Source organism: Leopardus geoffroyi, chromosome B3, assembly GCF_018350155.1.
Source record: "Leopardus geoffroyi isolate Oge1 chromosome B3, O.geoffroyi_Oge1_pat1.0, whole genome shotgun sequence".
Classification (NCBI taxonomy): Eukaryota; Metazoa; Chordata; class Mammalia; order Carnivora; family Felidae; genus Leopardus; species Leopardus geoffroyi.
In genome coordinates, this window is record NC_059337.1 from 134,952,527 (window position 1) to 134,971,793 (window position 19,267).

General features: G+C 41.6%; 1 protein-coding gene and 1 pseudogene across 4 annotated transcripts in view; one reads left to right on the top strand and one right to left on the bottom strand.

Annotated features, from left to right (window-relative positions):
- Positions 1-7,476: 7,476 nt before the first annotated feature.
- Positions 7,477-19,267, bottom strand: part of CATSPERB (cation channel sperm associated auxiliary subunit beta) — a 106,230-nt gene continuing 94,439 nt past the window's right edge. For all 4 annotated transcript variants that reach the window (XM_045451896.1, XM_045451894.1, XM_045451897.1 and 1 more), the window contains 5 exons: positions 18,658-18,768; positions 17,179-17,314; positions 15,560-15,660; positions 14,802-14,876; positions 7,477-7,891 (listed from right to left, as the gene is read on the bottom strand). In XM_045451896.1, coding sequence (XP_045307852.1) covers positions 7,688-7,891; positions 14,802-14,876; positions 15,560-15,660; positions 17,179-17,314; positions 18,658-18,768 — 627 coding nt within the window. In that variant the 3' untranslated portion in view covers positions 7,477-7,687. The remainder of the gene's footprint in view (positions 7,892-14,801; positions 14,877-15,559; positions 15,661-17,178; positions 17,315-18,657; positions 18,769-19,267) is intronic.
- Positions 9,651-10,788, top strand: LOC123584230 (annotated as a pseudogene).

Genomic DNA, 19,267 nt, shown 5'->3' on the forward strand with positions numbered 1-19,267 from the left:
TATACACAATACAGACAAATTCCAACTGCATTCTGCTATGAGAAAGAAGCCAAACTTATAAGGTTATATACCAGATGATTCCACTTATATGACATTCTGGAAAAGAAAAAACTGTAGAGCCAAAAACAGACCCACAGCTCCCAGGCAGTAAGAGTGGGAGAGGTGTTATCTAAAAAAGGTCAGGAGAAAATTTTTTGGAGTGATGGGAAAGTTCTGGATCTCTCTTTTTTTTTTTTTTTCCCCCATTTATTTTTGAGAGACCGTGCCTGAGCGGGGGAGGGGCAGAGAGAGAGGGAAACAGAGGCAGGTCCGGTGCTGACAAGAGCAAGCCCACCCAGGTGCCCTAGATCTTGATTGTGATTGTGTTTACATGAATGTTCACATACATTTGTCAAAATTCTTAGAGCTGTACACCAAAAAGGATGAATTTAACTTGCATATAAATAAATATTTCTCTAAACTTAAAAAAAAAGAGGAGAAATCAAAATAAAATTCCGCAAGTTTGAGTTCCAGACAAAATATATTAAATGAGACAAAGTTATATAATAATAATTTTTGTCTTCTTGGGATGACCCCAGTGAACAGAAGGGCTAGGCTGAGTTTCATGTCCCTGTCACGTGACCACAGCTGGTTGATCTTGGGATAACCATCTCATTGAGACTCCTTTAGCCTGACTCCTGCCAAGGATTTTTTACTTGAATTGGAGACCTGAGATAGAAGTTGTAGTTGTGTGTGGCTCCATGTGTGGGAGCTTAGTCACACAATAGCAGTGTGTGAAAAGGTCTCACCAGGAACCCCCTGCTGCTGTAACCTGAAGCTGCCTGGGTCAGTGCAGGGTCCTGAGTTCCCTGGGTGTGACATGAGATGGGGGTGTGTGGGGAGCAGGATAGATGTTAGCTGACTTGCTTTTTAAAAATTTTTAAAAATTTGTTTAATGTTTATTTTTGAGAGAGAGACAAAGTGCAAACAGGGGAGGGGCAGAGAGAGAGGGAGACACAGCATCTGAAGCAGACTCCAGGCTCTGAGCTCTCAGCACAGAGCCCAATGTGGGGTTGGAACCCACGAGCCATGAGATCATGACCTGAGCCAAAGTCGGACGCTTAACTGACTGTGCCACCCAGGTGCCCTGATACTTGCTGACTTACTGAAAGAGGAATGGATGGTTGCTTCTGACAGTACAGAGAGACTATCCCAAAAGTAGTGGTATATGTAAGATAGTCTTGGCCAGACTACTTTGTGACCCTTCTGAATGAAGCTCTCATTACACATGGTCAAAAGCTGAGGTGATGAAAACCTGGTTCAGAAATGAGTTTAGGGATTTCCAGTTGTGTTCAGAGACCAGGTATATTTCTTTGATGAACATCAAAATGGCATCTTATATTTCCAAAGACGACTGCAACAATCCCACCAGACCCACAGGCTCTTGGCCATGCCATGTTGCCACACAAAAGAGGTGGAGTCTATTCCTCCTCCCTTTGAATCTGGGTTGGCCATGGGACTACCTTGACCATTAAAATGAAGCAGAAGTGACCTTGTGAGACTTTGAAGTCCAAGTATTGAAGAAAATCTGGTAGCTCCTGCTTTTGTATTCTGGGGGAAAGCCAGCTGCCATGCAAGAAATCCAACTACCACGATTCCACCAGGGTGTGAGTAAGCCTAAGCTAGCTCCATGGAGCTAGGCCATGTGGAGAGGCAGGTGCCTGGCCAGCTTCCAGCTGTTTTGGCCAGGCCACGTGAAAAGCCAGGCATGTGAGTTAGGAAGCCATCTTAGATGTTTCACTCCCAGCACATGAAGGAGCCTAGACTCGCTAAGGAGGGTGGTTTCTGGTGGTCTGTTTCATTGGTGGCCTTCAAAAAACCTCATCTCTCAGTATTCATGATCGGGCATAGGCCTCTTCCCTTGAATCTGGGCTAGCCTGGTGACTTTCTTTAGCCAACAGAACATGGATGATGTTGTGCCAGTAGGTGGCCCAAGCTTCTCCTTTTGCATCTTTAGGAGCCCCAGGCTGCCACATAAGAGGTCTGGCTATCCTGGTAGAGAATCCACAAAGAGAGGCCATGTGGACAGGTCTCTTGAAAAGGAGAGGCCCCGAGACTCCACGGAGAGAGAAAGCAGCTCAGACATCATCACCGGCAAGACCAGCAGAACAATTCAACTAAGTCCAGTTCAGACGACACCATCTTGAGCAAATGTAATGGTTATTGTTTTAAGTCACTAAACTGTGGAGTTGGTTGCACAGCAATAGATAAAAGCAGCAATCAGGTAAGAGAGGGATCTTAAAACTTGATGTTTAGAATGAAAGTAATGGACATGCCTGTCTTGTTGGGCTTGGCCACGTGGTTTGATCTGGCTAACAGAATGTGAGCAAACATAATGCGTACTTCTTGCTTTAAGTAGTTTAGATGGGTTGGCTGGTCTCTTGTGTCTGGTCCTGTGCTGTGAGAAGAGCTGGCAGGTTGGCCCTTGCCCTTTAGCCTGTGTTTCAGAACCACAGATACGAAGGGCAGACCTGCTTCGAGGTGAAGCACCACAGCCTATCCACAGACCAGTGAGCAAGAAATACACGTTTGTTGCCATGAACCACAGAGAGCTGAGGTGTGAGGGTCGCTGCTCCTTTAGAATCCAATATACTCAGCCAACAAAATACTGTCTAAATTCTTCCTTCAGTGAAACCTTTGTGGCTTCCAGATGGGCCTCTCTTGTAGGCTGAATCTCAAAGTCTTTCTTGTGCCCGACTCTTTATTGAATATTGGGTTCTGACTCAAAATAAACAGGACGGTGTTCAGAAGAGTTACATCACAGAATTGCAGGTATAGAAATGTGCTGATTTTATTGTCAAAAACTCTAGGGAAATGTTTACAGGCCAAGAGTTTGGAGATGTTCGACCAAAGACTAAAGAATATAGTACTGATTATTCTCAATTTATTGTCATAGCGATACTGTAGTCAGTATGCTAGCTGAGGCTGCTAGCTGGGTTTCTAAGGGACTGGATGAACTAATGCAAATCTGACCCACTATCTGCATTATGTCAGGACACTAAAAGGCCATAGAGCGCCTGGCCCATGGAGAGGAATTCAGAGTGATGACACCTGGAAGTCTCTCTCCTTTTTTTTTTTTTTTCTTTTTGTATCATTAGGAGTGGATTGATAAGGAAAGTATTTGAATCTTTCAAGGCATGCTCCCTGACCTTCCCTTTGGGTAGCTAACAGGTCCACAGCACTTTCTAGGTGCCAGGCTCTGTTCTAATACACTTTGTGTATTATCTCCTTTAATTCCCAAATAATCCAATGAGGTAAGTAACATTATCACACTGACAAAGAAACCAAGACACAGAAATAGTTTCCTCAAGAGGACGCAGCTAGAAAGTGGCAAAGACAGCATTCCCACCCAGATGCTCCTACTCTGGAGCCCAAGCTCTTACCCGCCATATTGTATAGTAGGATTGGATGGGGGTGGGTGGTGCTGCAGTGAGAGCTGGATCCTGGTATTGGTGGAGATGGGAGGTGCTAGATGACCATGTCCTGCATGGTCATTACAATGACAGCAGAGTAGGCACAGTAATCACGGTACAGAGACAACCAGTGAAGGGCCTGGTACTTGGAGTATTGCTCTATTTCAAGTGCAGGCCTTCCCCTGGCAGGGCAGCAATATACCTTTACTGTTCTGTCCCCTTTGACTCTGCTCCCCAGGCTAGTGGGGAGTGAGTGGACCACCTCACTAGGCTATAGAATATTATGTTTCATGGCCCTGAGAGGCATGTAGAAGCAAATTCTTAAGATATGTTGATAGGATACATGTGTGATGGAGAAGAAAATCAAACTCAACAAGAATACACTTCGGCAAAGTCTGGGCTAATCCAGTATTCCGGAGCCTGTGGGGGCCTCTCAATCCAAAGTAAAGGGCAGGCGAGGGCACCTTCCATCCCCACCACTAAGGAGGGCAAACAGTGCCTGGTAGGTCATTTGGGAAATGTGAGGCAGCACATAACACATAATGTTTAGAATATTCTGCTCTAATTCATTTTGGTTCAAAAAGTGGACAGCTTTGAGTGGCGTCTAGCCCAATACAGGCTGCAGTACAGATCTGGTTACTCTATTCTCATGATCTAGCAAACCTACAAACAAATTTAAGTCCTGTTTGTGTCAATCACTTTGAAGGCTCTGAGGTTTTATCCCACTTGCAAACTTACAAGGTAGTTCTGGGTGCTGGGTGAAGATACAAGACTCCCGGGACAGAACAAAGGAATATTTATCACCTTCAGCAATAGCATTAGCCAGATTATCAGCGTTTGGGCACCACATTTTTCACCTGAGTCTCACGGTAACACAAAGAGGGTGGGGTGACATCTACCCATGTAATGAGTTACGTTATATGAAAGGAACCCTGAACTTAGGGAACTTGACTCTTTGATAACAGGCAGTAAGCATGCTGCCTTTTGCTCTTGAAAAAGACATTGATCTTTATTACACAGTGATCGTGCCTGCCCATTTGCTTTGAATGCCTTATATGCTGCCATGGTGTTCTTCCATCCCTGCCACTTTATATTCCAACACGAGGAATGGGGCAATCCCTGCACCCCCCCCCCACCATGAGAATAGTAAAGCCCTGTTGAATGTATTCAGAATTTTCCAGTCAGAAAATCTAGAAACAGGTTATTCTCGTTTCCACATACATTGAAGTTTTGTATTAGGTCAAAAATTTTTTTTTAGTTACGAATGGGGAGACATGATATTCTTTTCAGTACTTTGCGACTTTATTAGTTTCAGCCCCTCACGATTTGCCTGTGACCTTATCATCAACTGCACAAAAACAAGTGAAGCAATGGTTGATGTTCTGGAATTCACTGCATTATTGTTACTCTGTCACCCAGAAATAGGTGATCTTATGATAAGGAGAAAGTCTACTGAAAGTCCGTGCACAATGGCCCCTTGGACACTGGCAATTTCCCTGGTTGGATAAAATGTATGTTCTATGCCATAATTCCCAGTAAACAGGGTTATTCCTTATAGCTATAACACATTCATTTGGGAAACAAGGATGGAGAATGAATGGTTCTTTTTAATATTTCACTTAATAAAATACTCCTGAGACTTTGCTCTCTGTGCCCTGAACTTTGGGCTCTGACAATCAAGTGGTCTCTCCAGCTAGTGTAGAAATGCTTCCAGCAGTGAACACGATATTGATTCCACTGACTTGGAAACCAAGACTGCCATGTAGCCTTTTTTGGTTCCTAGTATATTAGGAAAACAGGCAGAGGGAGAATAATTGATCTTACTGAGGAAAAGTAGAGATGCTGTAACACAATGAGGACCAACATTAACCTGGGTGGATCCTGGGCCACAAAGGTTTATTACCAAAAATACCCAAGGATAATGACCGACGGAAAGTAACAGACACCCGACAACCAAAGGGTAGGTTTACCAAAGACTCAGACCCTCGGGAAATGAAGATAGTTCATTCTCTTGGGCAAAGGATCCTAGTCAGCTGAGCTGCTGAGGTTCAAAGGCAAGGGAGCACATGGAATGTAGAGTGGAGAGGAATCTAATATCAGCTTTAATATGTGTTACAGAAACAAGGGTCATAAACTCTATTCACATTTCTTGTTTTCTGTGAAAGCATTGTAATTATCACCATTTCCCCCCTTTTCAAGAAGAAACTAAGAGAAATTGATAGCAGGTAGGCTTTGAATTGTCTTTTTGGGGGGAAGAGGTGAATGAATTTGTGGGTACATGTACAATAGTTGGATTATCTTAGCAGGAGCATCTTTGAATGTACAGGAAGACACACGTGTGCATCTATTGACCATAGTATAGAATCTTAGGTTAAATAACTTACCAATGGCCATATGGCTAGTAAGTGATGGAGGGAGATAAAAACCAGGCCATACGATGTTAATATCAGTGGCAACTGACTGTGGGTTATATGGGAACCCTCCATACTATCTTCACAACTTTCCTATAAATCTAAAACTATTCTAAAATTGTAAACATTTATTAAAAGAAAAAAAAAACAGGCTGTTAGACTCTGGAACTTACACTTTTAACCACGGTGCCATGTTTCATCTCTAGACCTTTGGCCCAATGGATGCTCTGAAGAGTTGAAAAACTCTTGTTTCCTAGGTCCCCAGAACATTCTCATTCTTGCCCATGACAAGAATCGATTATCCAGATTTTGCTTGGATTATCTTTCTATAGTATTCTTCCAATTAATTTCCCTTTTTATTACAATTAGACATGATCACTTTCTATTATGCGCCACCAAACAGCAACAGCTAACAATTAGAGTATTCATGGAGCCAGGCGCTGTTCTTACATGCAACTATTCATTCGGCCCTCACAATAACCTGCCTATTAATTATCTACCTATCAGGTGAGTATTAAGACTACTTCCTTTTTACAGGTGAAGAAACTCAGACACAAGGAAGTAACTTGCCCAGGTCACAAATCCAGGAAGTGGCAATCCTGGATGCCTGGCTCCTGAGTCTGATCCTTGGAGCCACTTTGCTCACTGCCACCTCAAGAGACCTTTCCCGACATACAGGCATGGCCACAGTTTATAGCTCTCAGAGCTGGGCTCTCCTGAACCAGATGTTTACCTTTTCCTTACGTTGTCAGAGCAGTGTGCTGCCTCTCCTGAGCTTTTCCAAGAGAGTGTAGCCTGATCTCAGAATGTATTGGCCATCTTCTGACTATTTGGGAGCAGGTGCTCTGAGAGAGAAATCTCTTGGATTTCTGCACGTGGGTTTGTAAACCAATACCTTGCACACACAGTGTTCTTCCAACACCCCCATAATGGGGGTCACATCTCCCTCTTTTTAGGTACTACCGTCTGGTTTTGAAGTTGCTTCAAATGGCTTCATCTTTAATTCCTAGGAGGTTCTGATAGTACACCTGCAGATGGGTGTCCTCCGCACCTGCCTTTCCCTGGCAGGACTGCGTTCTGCTTATACTCTTTTGTGAACAGAGCAAGGCGCAGGCACTCTGATCCCACAGAATGGGCTCCGGTCAATAAAAGCTAAAACATACGGAAAACTCATTCCACACAGAGATGGCTGTCATTTTACAGTTTTCTAAAAACCTCAAGGAAAATCTTCTATGTAAGGGTTAACATAAGAAATTGGGGGGGGGGCGCGCCTGGGTGGCTCAGTCGGTTGAGTGTCCGACTTTGGCTCAGGTCATGATCTCGCGGTCTGTGAGATCGAGCCCCGTGTCGGGCTCTGTGCTGACAGCTCAGAGCCTGGAGCCTGCTTCGGATTCTGTGTTTCCCTCTCTTTCTGCCCCTACCCCACTAGTGCTCTGTCTCTCTCTGTCTCTTAAAAAAATGAATAAACGTTAAAAAATGAAAAAAGAAATTTTCTGTATATGTAGGGGCACCTGGCTGGCTCAGGCAGAAGAGCATATGACTCTTGATCTTGGGGTTGTGAGCTTGAGCCTTACATTGGGTGTAAGGATTAAATAAAATAAAATAAATAAATAAATAAATAAATAATTTTTCATGTATTTCAAATAGGAAAACAGAATGGTAAACACATCGACAAATAGCAGTTTGAGTTATAATGAGTTGAATGGTAATAGCATTTTATCTCATTTTTATATTCACATTTAAACATATTGTTCTAGGAATTGTCTAATAAAAACAGGAAATAAGGAGAGAATTGTGATTACTGTTTGCTCACTATTCAGATTTTCATCTATAAGGCAGCTGATTGATGCTGAGATTTGGTAAGTTCACTTTGTTTGTTGTCATAAAGTTTTGGAACATATCACCTGGGTGGATGTTACGTATTTGAAGCATAAATGTTATAAAAATTAATGCCCCCAGCACTACAGCTGTTGCCACAGCAATAAGTGTGTGTCCCGGAAATGGCAATGGTACTTCATCAACATAAATCTGCAATGGAAAAAGCAAAGTCCGTTAGCTTTCTGAATCTAGTCATTCGAAACACTGAACTTCATATGATTTCCCCAACAGCAGAGGTATTATTAACCAATTTAGCAAGCTTCTGCTCAGCTACATGCAGATATTCGGCATCCACAAAGCCCAGAGACAGTCACTTGACAATCTGGCAAGAAATGATTTGCACACAATACAGGATAAGAATTGTATTTACCATCCTGTACCTTTGTCATCGGTCTTTAATGGCGGCGGTAGGCAGGATACGGCGGGGAAAAGTTCTGTGTTCAGTTATAGAGGAATGGACAGCGTGCTTTGGGAAAACAGGTAGGGAATGACTAACTGCCTAGGGTGACTAGGGATGGAGCTTCCTGAGCTGGATCTTGAAGAATAATTGGGTCCACGGAAGAGGAGAAGAAGAATGGGCATTCCCAGGAGGGGGAGTCAGTATGTGCTCTTTCAAGCCACCATCTCTTTAGAAAATCCTCTAGGCGTTAACATAGGGAAACTTCTGTATATTCAAAATGCTTCCTACACCTGAATGGATAACTAATAAAAATAAGTTCCTAGAAGAGAGACAGGATTGTTAACAGAGAGACACAGAGGCATCTTCTTCTCTGGGACTTGAGTCAAGAATGGGCACCGTTTATGTTAAATGTAGAAGTGGGGACAGAGAGTGAGGTGGTTTGAGCCCGGTGACTTGGGTTTTGTCCGTGAGGCAGGAAGCAAGATCATATTTTGAGGTAGAAGAAAGAAGGGATGAGTGGAAGTAAGATAGTGGCAAACGTGGGAAAATGCCAAGGATAAGAAAAAGGATCGATACGCTGTTTTAGGATACAGCTCAAATTAAAGTTACTACCACCCTCCCTCCTAGTGACCTAAGGAGGTATGCCTTTTCTTAGAAACAGCCCTCATATGCCATCAATTCTTCTACAATTTCTCTCAGTTTCACTTATTCCATTCCTTTTTTTTTTTTTTAATGTTTTATTTATTTTTGAGACAGAGAGAGACAGAGCATGAATAGGGGAGGGTCAGAGAGAGGGAGACACAGAATCTGAAACAGGCTCCAGGCTCCGAGCTGTCAGCACAGAGCCCGACATGGTGCTCGAACTCATGGACCTAGAGACCATGACCTGAGCCGAAGTCAGCCGCCTAACCGACTGAGCCACCCAGGCGCCCCTTCTTATTTATTTATTTATTTATTTATTTATTTATTTATTTATTTATTTTTTCACTTATTCCATTCCATTTTCGATCCTGCTATTGTGAGCTCTATCGACTCACCTTGTACAAACCAACCACTTAGCCTCCTTTCCACCCTGTCAATCCAGGTTGACATAATAACATTGCCAGATTCATCTTGGTAGGACACCAATCTGTCCATAAAACACTTTTATTTTTTTTTAAGTGAAGTTGCTTTATTTGCAACCAAAAGTATTTTGACCATCGGGAACTGTCACTGGAAGTGGGATGTTGTAAGCTGCAGAATTTAAAAGGTGGACCCGGCTGAGTGGTGTGGAGAGCAGCGAGAAACCATTCTTTCCCATCTGGGCAGATACTTATCCTTGCAATAATGGATCAGCTGGCCTAACCATCTCCTGTTGTACTTTAGAGCCAATGGTATGTGTTCAGTTGGTACTGGAATTATTGGGAATTTGGTAGAAAATGTTAGATGCTGAATGGATATTCTACTTGTGGTCTTCCAAAGGGTACTGTAAGAAAACAAAAATCTGGCTAAATTGGGTTGGTTGGTGCTTGGCCCTTTCAGTGGTGACGCCACTGCATCCTGTCTTTCTGATACTCTTACATCTGGAGATCTTCAGATTTCTCTTTTAAGTTCTTCCACCTAGACACGTAAGCCTGCATCTCCCTCTTTTTTTTTCTCTCTTCCCTCAACTCAGCAACATGAATACGGATCCAGCTCAGCCCCAATGCCCGCCTTGCCCCGAAGCGCCCGATTCTAGGGACTCTTCTCCAGTGCCTGAGATTGATGGGCCTGAAGAAAATTATGCACCCTTGCAAATGTCATCTGCTGAGACCCCCCACACGGAGACCGTCTCTCCTCTTCCTTCCTGCATGGGTCTACTTGATCAGGACAGCCCCGATTCTTCCACCAGTCCCAGAGTAAAAGTGCTACCCACTTCTGCAGAGGAGATCACCGCGAAGAAGGACGATCCAGCTCAGGGCAAGAAACAGAAGATCAGAACCGTCTTCTCTCAGACCCAGCTGTATGTACTCAATGATAGATTTCAGAGACAGAAATACCTCAGTCTCCAGCAGATGCAAGAACTTTCCAACATTCTGAACCTTAGCTATAAGCAGGTTAAGACCTGGTTCCAGAACCAGAGAATGAAATGTAAGAGGTGGCAAGAAAACTGGCCAAAGAATAAAACACTGTGACTCAGAACAGCTCTGCAAATCCAGAATAGCCAGGCTTCTATTCCTATCACCAGGGATACCTGATGAACACTTCCGGAAACCTTCCAATATGGGGCAACCAGACCTGGAACAGCCAGTCGTGGAGCAACCAGACCTGGAACAGTCAGACCTGGTGCCCCCAAGCCTGGAATGGCCAGGTCTGGAACAGTCAGCTGCACGACTGTGGAGAGGAATCCCCGCAGCCCCAGATACAGTTACAGCAAAATTCTGTCAGCGATTTGCAGTCCATCTTACAAACGACTGGGGAAAGCCACAGTGTAATACAGCAAACGGCTAAGTATTTTAGTGCCCAGCAAATAATGGATTTATTCCCAAACTACCCTGAACATACAGCCTGAAGTCGCGTGACCATGAGTGTATTAATCCGTCTCCATTTGGGCGATGGCTGTATTACTTCTAGGATTTGTCTGTTAGGGTCCTGTATCTCTGCCTTGATATTCTGCTTTTCATTATGTTTATTCTGTCCATCAAGGGGGAACGGCAGGAGTCTCATCAAAGAGGATTCCGTAGCTTTGGCTGCTTTGAACAACATGCGGAAATACATTTCTGGCTCTAGATAACTAGATACAATACTAACTTGTATATCTTTAGGCTCCAGAGTTTAACCACAAGAATAGGAAGTAAAAATACAAAGATGTGATGAAGGATTATTTGTATTTTCTGAGATAGTGAGGCTTAACAACCTCAATTGTTAACGGTGGAGGGTTAAGTTATAATGTGCGTCGTTGATTTCCTCTGCCCCCTGTGCTGGTTTAACTACAACTCCTGACCTGTTCGTTATTCCAGTATTTGTAGAAAGCTGTTTTTATATTTTAATGTGTCGTGATGATAGGACCAGTTTGGCTGGTGGTTTATGATAGATTTAAGTACAAATAAATACCCACTTTATCTTTAAAAAAAAAAAAAAGAAAGAAAACAAAAATCTTCCTTTTAGGGGCGCCTGGGTGGCTCAGTCGGTTGAGCGTCCGACTTCAGCTCAGGTCATGATCTCGCGGTTGATGAGTTTGAGCCCCGTGTTGGGCTCTGTGCAGATGGCCCGGAGCCTGGAGCCTGCCTTGGATTCTGTGTCTCCCTCTCTCTCTGCCCCTCCCCTGCTCATGCTCTGTCTCTCTCTGTCTCAAAAATAAATAAACGTTAAAAAAAATTAAAAACCAAAATCTTCCTTTTAAGCTGGACCATCAGAAGAGTTTGGATAATTAGCTTTGTTAAGAAAGATCTAATCTGGGGTGCCTGCGTGCCTCAGTTGGTTGGGTGTCTGACTCTTGATTTTGGTTCAGATTGTCATGTCATGGTTCATGGGATAGAGCCCTGGGTTGGGCTCTGTGCTGACAGCATGGAACCTGCTTGGGATTCTCCCTCTCCCTCTCTCTCTCTCTCTCTCTCTCTCTCTGCTGCTACACAGCTCATAGGCTCGTGTGCTTTCACTCTCACAGAATAAACTTAGAAAAAAAAGAACCCTCAATTTTCCATTCAAAAAAAAAAAAAAAAAAAAAGAGAGATCTAATATGTTTGTGGCCAATGAGAGAGACAGTTTATACGCTACCTGTAATTGCAAAAGTGAATTTTATTTTCTATGCAGAAGTTAGAGCCAGAGGATACAAGTTACTATAATCATAGTCCGTTTGGGGTTTGTTTCCATCTTTCTGTTCTGCTTCCTCGGTGTTGGGTATCTCCCCTCTCAGTCCCCACAGCCCTCATGGGTGACAGCAGCAGCTCCTGGGGCTACAAGTTTTTTGTTCAATATCATCAAGAAAGAGCAAATACATGTCCCAGCGCTTGGAACAAAAATCCTGTGATTCACTCTGACTGGGCTGCTGTAAACCTTGATTCACTCTGACTCTGACTGGGCTCCTATAGACCTTGTGTCCATCCCCAAACACCTTTCTTCGAAATGTTTAATAGCTTCTTATTGCTAATAGAAATGTTCTAAAGCTCTCTTTACGACATTTGAGGTCTCCCACAATTTGACCCTAACCTACCCATGTTCTTATACATAACCTTGAGTTCCATCCAAATGTCTATAAGCTACTCAAGAGGTAAGTTTTATACGTTCTCTTATCTGTCTTTGAGGCTGCTGTTCCCTCTACCCAGAATCCCTTCCTTACCCATTTTTACCTAAAATAAAATTTGAGTCACCTCGCCAGACACTATAAAAGTTTCACTTGTTCAGTTAAGCCATCCATCATTTTTTGAGACTAGGCACCTGTATCACCTCTGAAATCTGTATTCTCCAGCAAAACTACCTCCTCTAAAGTTCTTGAAAACAGTTTTTCACGTATGGCCAACTCATCTTTGACAAAGCAGGAAAGAACATCCAATGGAAAAAAGACAGTTTCTTTAACAAATGGTGCTGGGAGAACTGGACAGCAACATGCAGAAGGTTGAAACTAGACCACTTTCTCACACCATTCACAAAAATAAACTCAAAATGGATAAAGGGCCTGAATGTGAGACAGGAAACCATCAAAACCTTAGAGAAGAAAGCAGGAAAAGACCTCTCTGACCTCAGCCGTAGCAATCTCTTACTCGACACATCCCCAAAGGCAAGGGAATTAAAAGCAAAAGTGAATTACTGGGACCTTATGAAGATAAAAAGCTTCTGCACAGCAAAGGAAACAACCAACAAAACTAAAAGGCAACCAACGGAATGGGAAAAGATATTCGCAAATGACATATCGGACAAAGGGCTAGTATCCAAAATCTATAAAGAGCTCACCAAACTCCACACCCGAAAAACAAATAACCCAGTGAAGAAATGGGCAGAAAACATGAATAGACACTTCTCTAAAGAAGACATCCGGATGGCCAACAGGCACATGAAAAGATGCTCAACGTCGCTCCTCATCAGGGAAATACAAATCAAAACCACACTCAGATAGGACCTCACGCCAGTCAGAGTGGCCAAAATGAACAAATCAGGAGACTATAGATGCTGGCGAGGATGTGGAGAAATGGGAACCCTCTTGCACTGTTGGTGGGAATGCAAATTGGTGCAGCCGCTCTGGAAAGCAGTGTGGAGGTTCCTCAGAAAATTAAAAATAGACCTACCCTATGACCCAGCAATAGCACTGCTAGGGATTTACCCAAGGGATACAGGAGTACTGATGCATAGGGGCACTTGTACCCCAATGTTTATAGCAGCACTCTCAACAATAGCCAAATTATGGAAAGAGTCTAAATGTCCATCAACTGATGAATGGATAAAGAAATTGTGGTTTATATGCACAATGGAGTACTACATGGCAATGAGAAAGAATGAAATATGGCCCTTTGTAGCAATGTGGATGGAACCAGAGAGTGTGATGCTAAATGAAATAAGCCATTAGGGGCGCCTGGGTGGCTCAGTCGGTTAAGCGTCCGACTTCAGCTCAGGTCACGATCTCGCGGTCCGTGAGTTCAAGCCCCGCCTCGGGCTCTGGGCTGATGGCTCAGAGCCTGGAGCCTGCTTCTGATTCTGTGTCTCCCTCTCTCTCTGCCCTTCCCCCGTTCATGCTCTGTCTCTCTCTGTCTCAAAAATAAATAAATGTTGAAAAAAAAAATTAAAAAAAAAAATAAAACGTTAAAAAGAAAATTAAAAAAATAAATAAATAAATGAAATAAGCCATACAGAGAAAGACAGATACCATATGTTTTCACTCTTATGTGGATCCTGAGAAACTTAACAAAAACCCATGGGGGAGGGGATGGAAAAAAAAAAAGAGGTTAGAGTGGGAGAGAGCCAAAGCGTAAGAGAGTCTTAAAAACTGAGAACAAACTGAGGGTTGATGGGGGGTGGGAGGGAGAGGAGGGTGGGTGATGGGTATTGAGGAAGGCATCTTTTGGGATGAGCACTGGGTGTTGTATGGAAACCAATTTGACAATAAATTTCATATATTGAAAAAAAAAAGAAAAAGGAGAGGGGTGGGGAAAGAGGGAGAGAGAGAGAGAGATATTTTATTTTTTATAATATGGTATCACTATTCGATAATGAATGAGTCATTAATCAATTAACTCAAATTCTCATTCCCTGCCCCCTAAGGGGCACTGATTTTGGTTCCAAATACTTTTGGATCCTGACAGCTTTAGGCGTATTAAGACTATCATCACAACAATGATAATCAAAGGGAAGATCATAATGGAAACTTGAGTGTTATAGACCTGTGTTCCTCTGGGGAGATGCCGTGAGAGGAAGTGCGGTAAAAGTCGGAAAACTGAGTCAAATATGGAAGATGGAGAGAGAATAAAAACAAATACAAGCACTTATTAAAATTTTCCCAGCATTGCTGGGTCCTATACCTGTCACGCACTCTGCCTTCACCATTACTGACAATGTCATCCCCATTCTTCAGGATCTCTGGTCTCCAAGCCTTGTGTATCACACAAATTATGCTGTTTGTTTTTTTTTTTCTCTTTAGAGTCTCTTGCACTGACATTTGTCATGTTACTTCCCCAGCCATCATCCCATCAGTACCTTGTGCATTTACTATACCTGAAATTCTTCAACTAAATTGCAAAAAGTGACGCCCGGAACAACAGACACTCTGAAGTGAAAAAGTTCAGAGCCCTGTGGAAAAAACACACCTGGTCATTAGCAGCATGGACACGTATATTCCTTCAAGCTAAAATACACACTGTGGCCACTTTCCCTACAGATGATGCATAGAAAAATCCGATCCCCTTCCTAAGGCTTTTGCACATCTACTTTATGTATCAAAATTAGAACGGAGGGAGAAGGACAAATAGGTGATGCTTCTTTTTAGAATGAAGAAACAGAGACACAAAACCTAACATGGACTTGACGAGTAATCTGGGCTAATCATCATATTCATGGTTTTGATACGTTCACTAATTGTTACTGACTTTTATAATTACCTAGATTATATCAATTTCATGTGTTCTTAAGGGCGGCTATGAAGACATACGTGTATACATCCAAAAGTACACACAAGAAAACTCATTTACCGCCTAAATTTTGGAAATAACGTTTCTGCTCTACCTTGAAAAATAACCTATTACTTTTGCCTATCAGCTCAAAAACTAGTAAAGTGTTCAATTTAACTTTCAGATGCCTTTTGAAATACTGATGTCAAGAGAAACGGAGGAAAAATAAACACTTTTCCATATATCTTAAAGATACAGTTTCTGCTACTGACGGACAGCTATACTTTAAAACGTAAACCAATCTTAGTTTAGACACATGTTCTTTGTGAACTCAAAACAGGAAAAACAAAAATGCTGTCAACTCACCTTTATACTTAAGTTGAGGCCTAAAGGATTATACACTGGAGCATCAAGACGTGGTTCTAAGTAATCTTTCAATTTTTTTACATTCTCTGGTACACTGTGTTCTAAAAGTACATGAGGTATATTTTAAGCACATTATGCTGTTTTCACATTTTGCATAAAATTTACTACGTACATCAAGGTACAATGAAGGAATTTACTCCGTAACATGGCTAAGTTATCCCAGACTTTCAGTTCTGCTTGACTTTATAGAAAATGTACTTAGGGAAATGAGGCCAACAATGCATCTTCTCAAGGACATTGTCAAGAAGGACAAGCCCTTTGACCACTTTATTCAGGCTGCCCTTTTCTTCCAACCCCATGCTTATGACAAGTTCTAACCTGTACATACTTTATATCTTTGGCAATGAGATAATGCAAACTTAGTGGTTGGTAAATGATTTTCGATAAGGTGGTAGAAAACTTTCACAATAGGATCACTTAAATCTTTTCTAAAAGAAACGATCAGGTGTTCTTGCTTTTCTTGTAATTCTTTCTAAAACCAGATATATGGTGTGGGGATTAGAAATTGCAGTGGTATAATGGTACACGGGATCTAAGGGAGGAGAAAGCTTTGATAGCAGCATTTGCCAATTTCCATGGTATAAATAGCCTCACCATGGCTAATCTCCAGCTACTAATGGCTTAACAACCAGTACACAAAACGCTTGAATATTTAACAATTGATGCTCAAAAGCTGGCAACATTAGGCTCCAGCATACCACAGAAAATGGGGATGTTAGTAAAGTGAAATAGTAGTTTTCTTTGCTAGATTTTTCATTTCAAGAATGCATATACTGGGCAGAGTAAGACTCACTGAACACCCAGTGTCTGGATATTTGGTAACATTAATAACTGGCCAAAATTTCATTTAATTCTATCAATCTATTTGTCTGTCTACTTACTGATCGAGTGGGAGATTGCCTCAAAGTATTTATAAACAAAATGTGCAGGAAAAAGTTGTATATTAGAGGTAACATTGAATTGTGGTAAATTTAATTTTAATTTAATTTTTTTACAATTTTACTTTCAAGTAATCTCTACACCCAACATGGGGCTTAAACTTACAACCCTGAGATCAAGAGTTGCGTGCCCTACTGACTAAGCCAGCCAGGTGCCCCTGATTTTTCTTGTTTAAAAAAAATTTCTGCATCTTTTAAATTATTTTACCATAGAATTTTGAAAAAACTTTGCTCGTATTAGAGAGTAGATTCTATAGGCTATCTGGCCACACCTTTTAGAACCTTCTCTGTAACACAGAGAAACCATTCGAAAGAGACACTAGACCAACGTGTAGCACAAATTCAGTCAGTCGTTTTTGCTACTCATCTACAAAATGGCTTTCAAATGTTTTACAGTTCAAGTTCTTCAAAAATGCTGTTATGCCACGAAATCCAGGGCACTGAAAGTAATAATGAAATACGTGGGAGACAAGGAGGACAGTAAACCGCAAGTTGCCAACGGACTCAAATTCTTTTCCAAAGAACTATTGGTTGTTGTAAACTGGTTTTATAAGCCGCTTACCTAGGTAATAACAACATTACTTATAAGACAAAATAATTATAGAAGAAAGCAAATCCTACTTAGTTTCCAATTTTCTCTCCTGTTCACTTCAGTCACGGTAACCAGATATGGCATTTCCACTGGGATATGTCCATCCTCACTGTAAATTTCCAAAGAAATTGGATATTGTGTAACTGGAAACTTAAAACGAGGAACCTAAAATGCAAATTCCGAGAATGAATGTCAATTTGGACAATTCAGGACTAATTTCGTTTCCTGGTAAAGAGTGAATAGATACATTCTCCAAGAGCTTGGCCATTCTAAGGGACATGTGCCTCTCAGGGTTTCTGCCTTCTCAGGGCGTGAGAAACACGGTGTCTTACAGTAGAATTAACGTGAACTCCAAAAGTAATACACAAACATTGTGGTAACAAAATTCATGACTTTCTATTGGTCTTTTTCAGAAATTTTCTATGATGGTATTCAAACCTTTTTGGCTAACCCGCATCTCAAACGGCACTGCATGAGGTGGCTCTTGGCCACCTCTCTCACACCTCTCTCCCAGCCAGCCATGATCTTTCAGCCACACTCTTTAAGCTCAGGCTCTGGAGTCAGAGATGAAATCTAACTCTTTCATGTATTAGCAAGGTGATCTTTGGCAAATTACCTGGCTTGTCAGTGCCTTGAATTGGAGACCAATCACGAAGAATGCGTAAAGCAGCGTTTGGCAGTCAGCGAATGTTCAAGAGATACATTGTAATTCAGTGAGGGGAGAGTTGCAGGGGTATATATGACACTCCTCACAATTCACTGAATGATAACTCTACGCCCAACATGGTATTCAGTGATTTTATCTTTATATCAAAGATTTTATAAAAATCAAATCACTTAATATAATGCTATAGATGGATAGAAGACAGAGATGGAGAGTCTATAATGCTATTATATAGTCTTACAAGGCCTTGAAATAGATCTACTTGAAAGCTATACTAAGTGGACATTTAACTCACCTATTGCAAACATCAATATCCATTTGATACACTCTTGGATGTCTTGAGGCTAACAGAATAAAACATGTGACACAGAACCCTTCTCTTAACCAATATACTATACTGTCTTCTATTTTGTGGCTGCTACCAGACCAAACTCCTTGATTACAAGGAGTTGATCTCCCATATTCCCAACACTGATACCCATATTCCCAGCACTGACACTCATGTACACATTTTTTTTTAGTGAATCAATGTTCATCATAATCTAGTGTAGTGTAGGACAGGTCACAAATTGTTTTCATACAGATACGTGCCTGTGCGCGTATCTTCATAAGAATCTTGTGAAATGGACGGGATAGGGCGGGTATTCTTCTATTTTATAGAGTGGTTAATTAACTGGTTTAGGCATATTTAAATCCAGATCTTTCTAGCTCTGTGTCCTATTTAATTCTGTGTCATAATGAGACGTTTCTTTGTCTTAACACTCATGTTTAATCAAACTGCACATTTCAAAATCTTTATTGATATGAAAGTATTTTGTCTTCGGGTAATTAAAAATTAGCTTACCTTTTCTCTGCAGTCTGAGAAAGCAACAGCATGTGAAAATTTCTGATCATTTGTGCAATTACACTCTTCTCGAGTAGACGCATTAGCACACTGTTTGAATTTACCAGATTTCTGCAAATAGAATACAGGTTGACTTGCTTTTTTTGTGGCAGGCTTTCTGCCAACTGAGTAAATGTTCAATAAATATTTGTTCTCTGAATGCATAAAATCCCTGAGAAGTTAATAGGGCAAAAATATCCATTAATAATGAAGTAAAAGTTGATTCTCTCCACCTTTCTTCAATTCTCTTTTTTATTCACCTCCACTCTAATCTTTACTACTTCCTTCTATCTGCTTACTTTGAGTAATACTATATTATTTTAATTTCTTTTTATATAGAGGAAGACAAATCCATTCACTTTCTGTTCTTCAGATTATTTATTATTATTATTTTATTTTTAATGTTTATTTTGGAGAGAGAGAAAGAGAGGGAGAGAGAGAGCAAGCATGAGTGGGGGAGGGGCAAAGAGAGAGGGAGACACAGAATCCAAAGCAGGCTCCAGGCTCTGAGCTGACAGCACAGAGCCCGACGCGGGGCTTGAACCCGCGAACTACAAGATCATGACCAGAG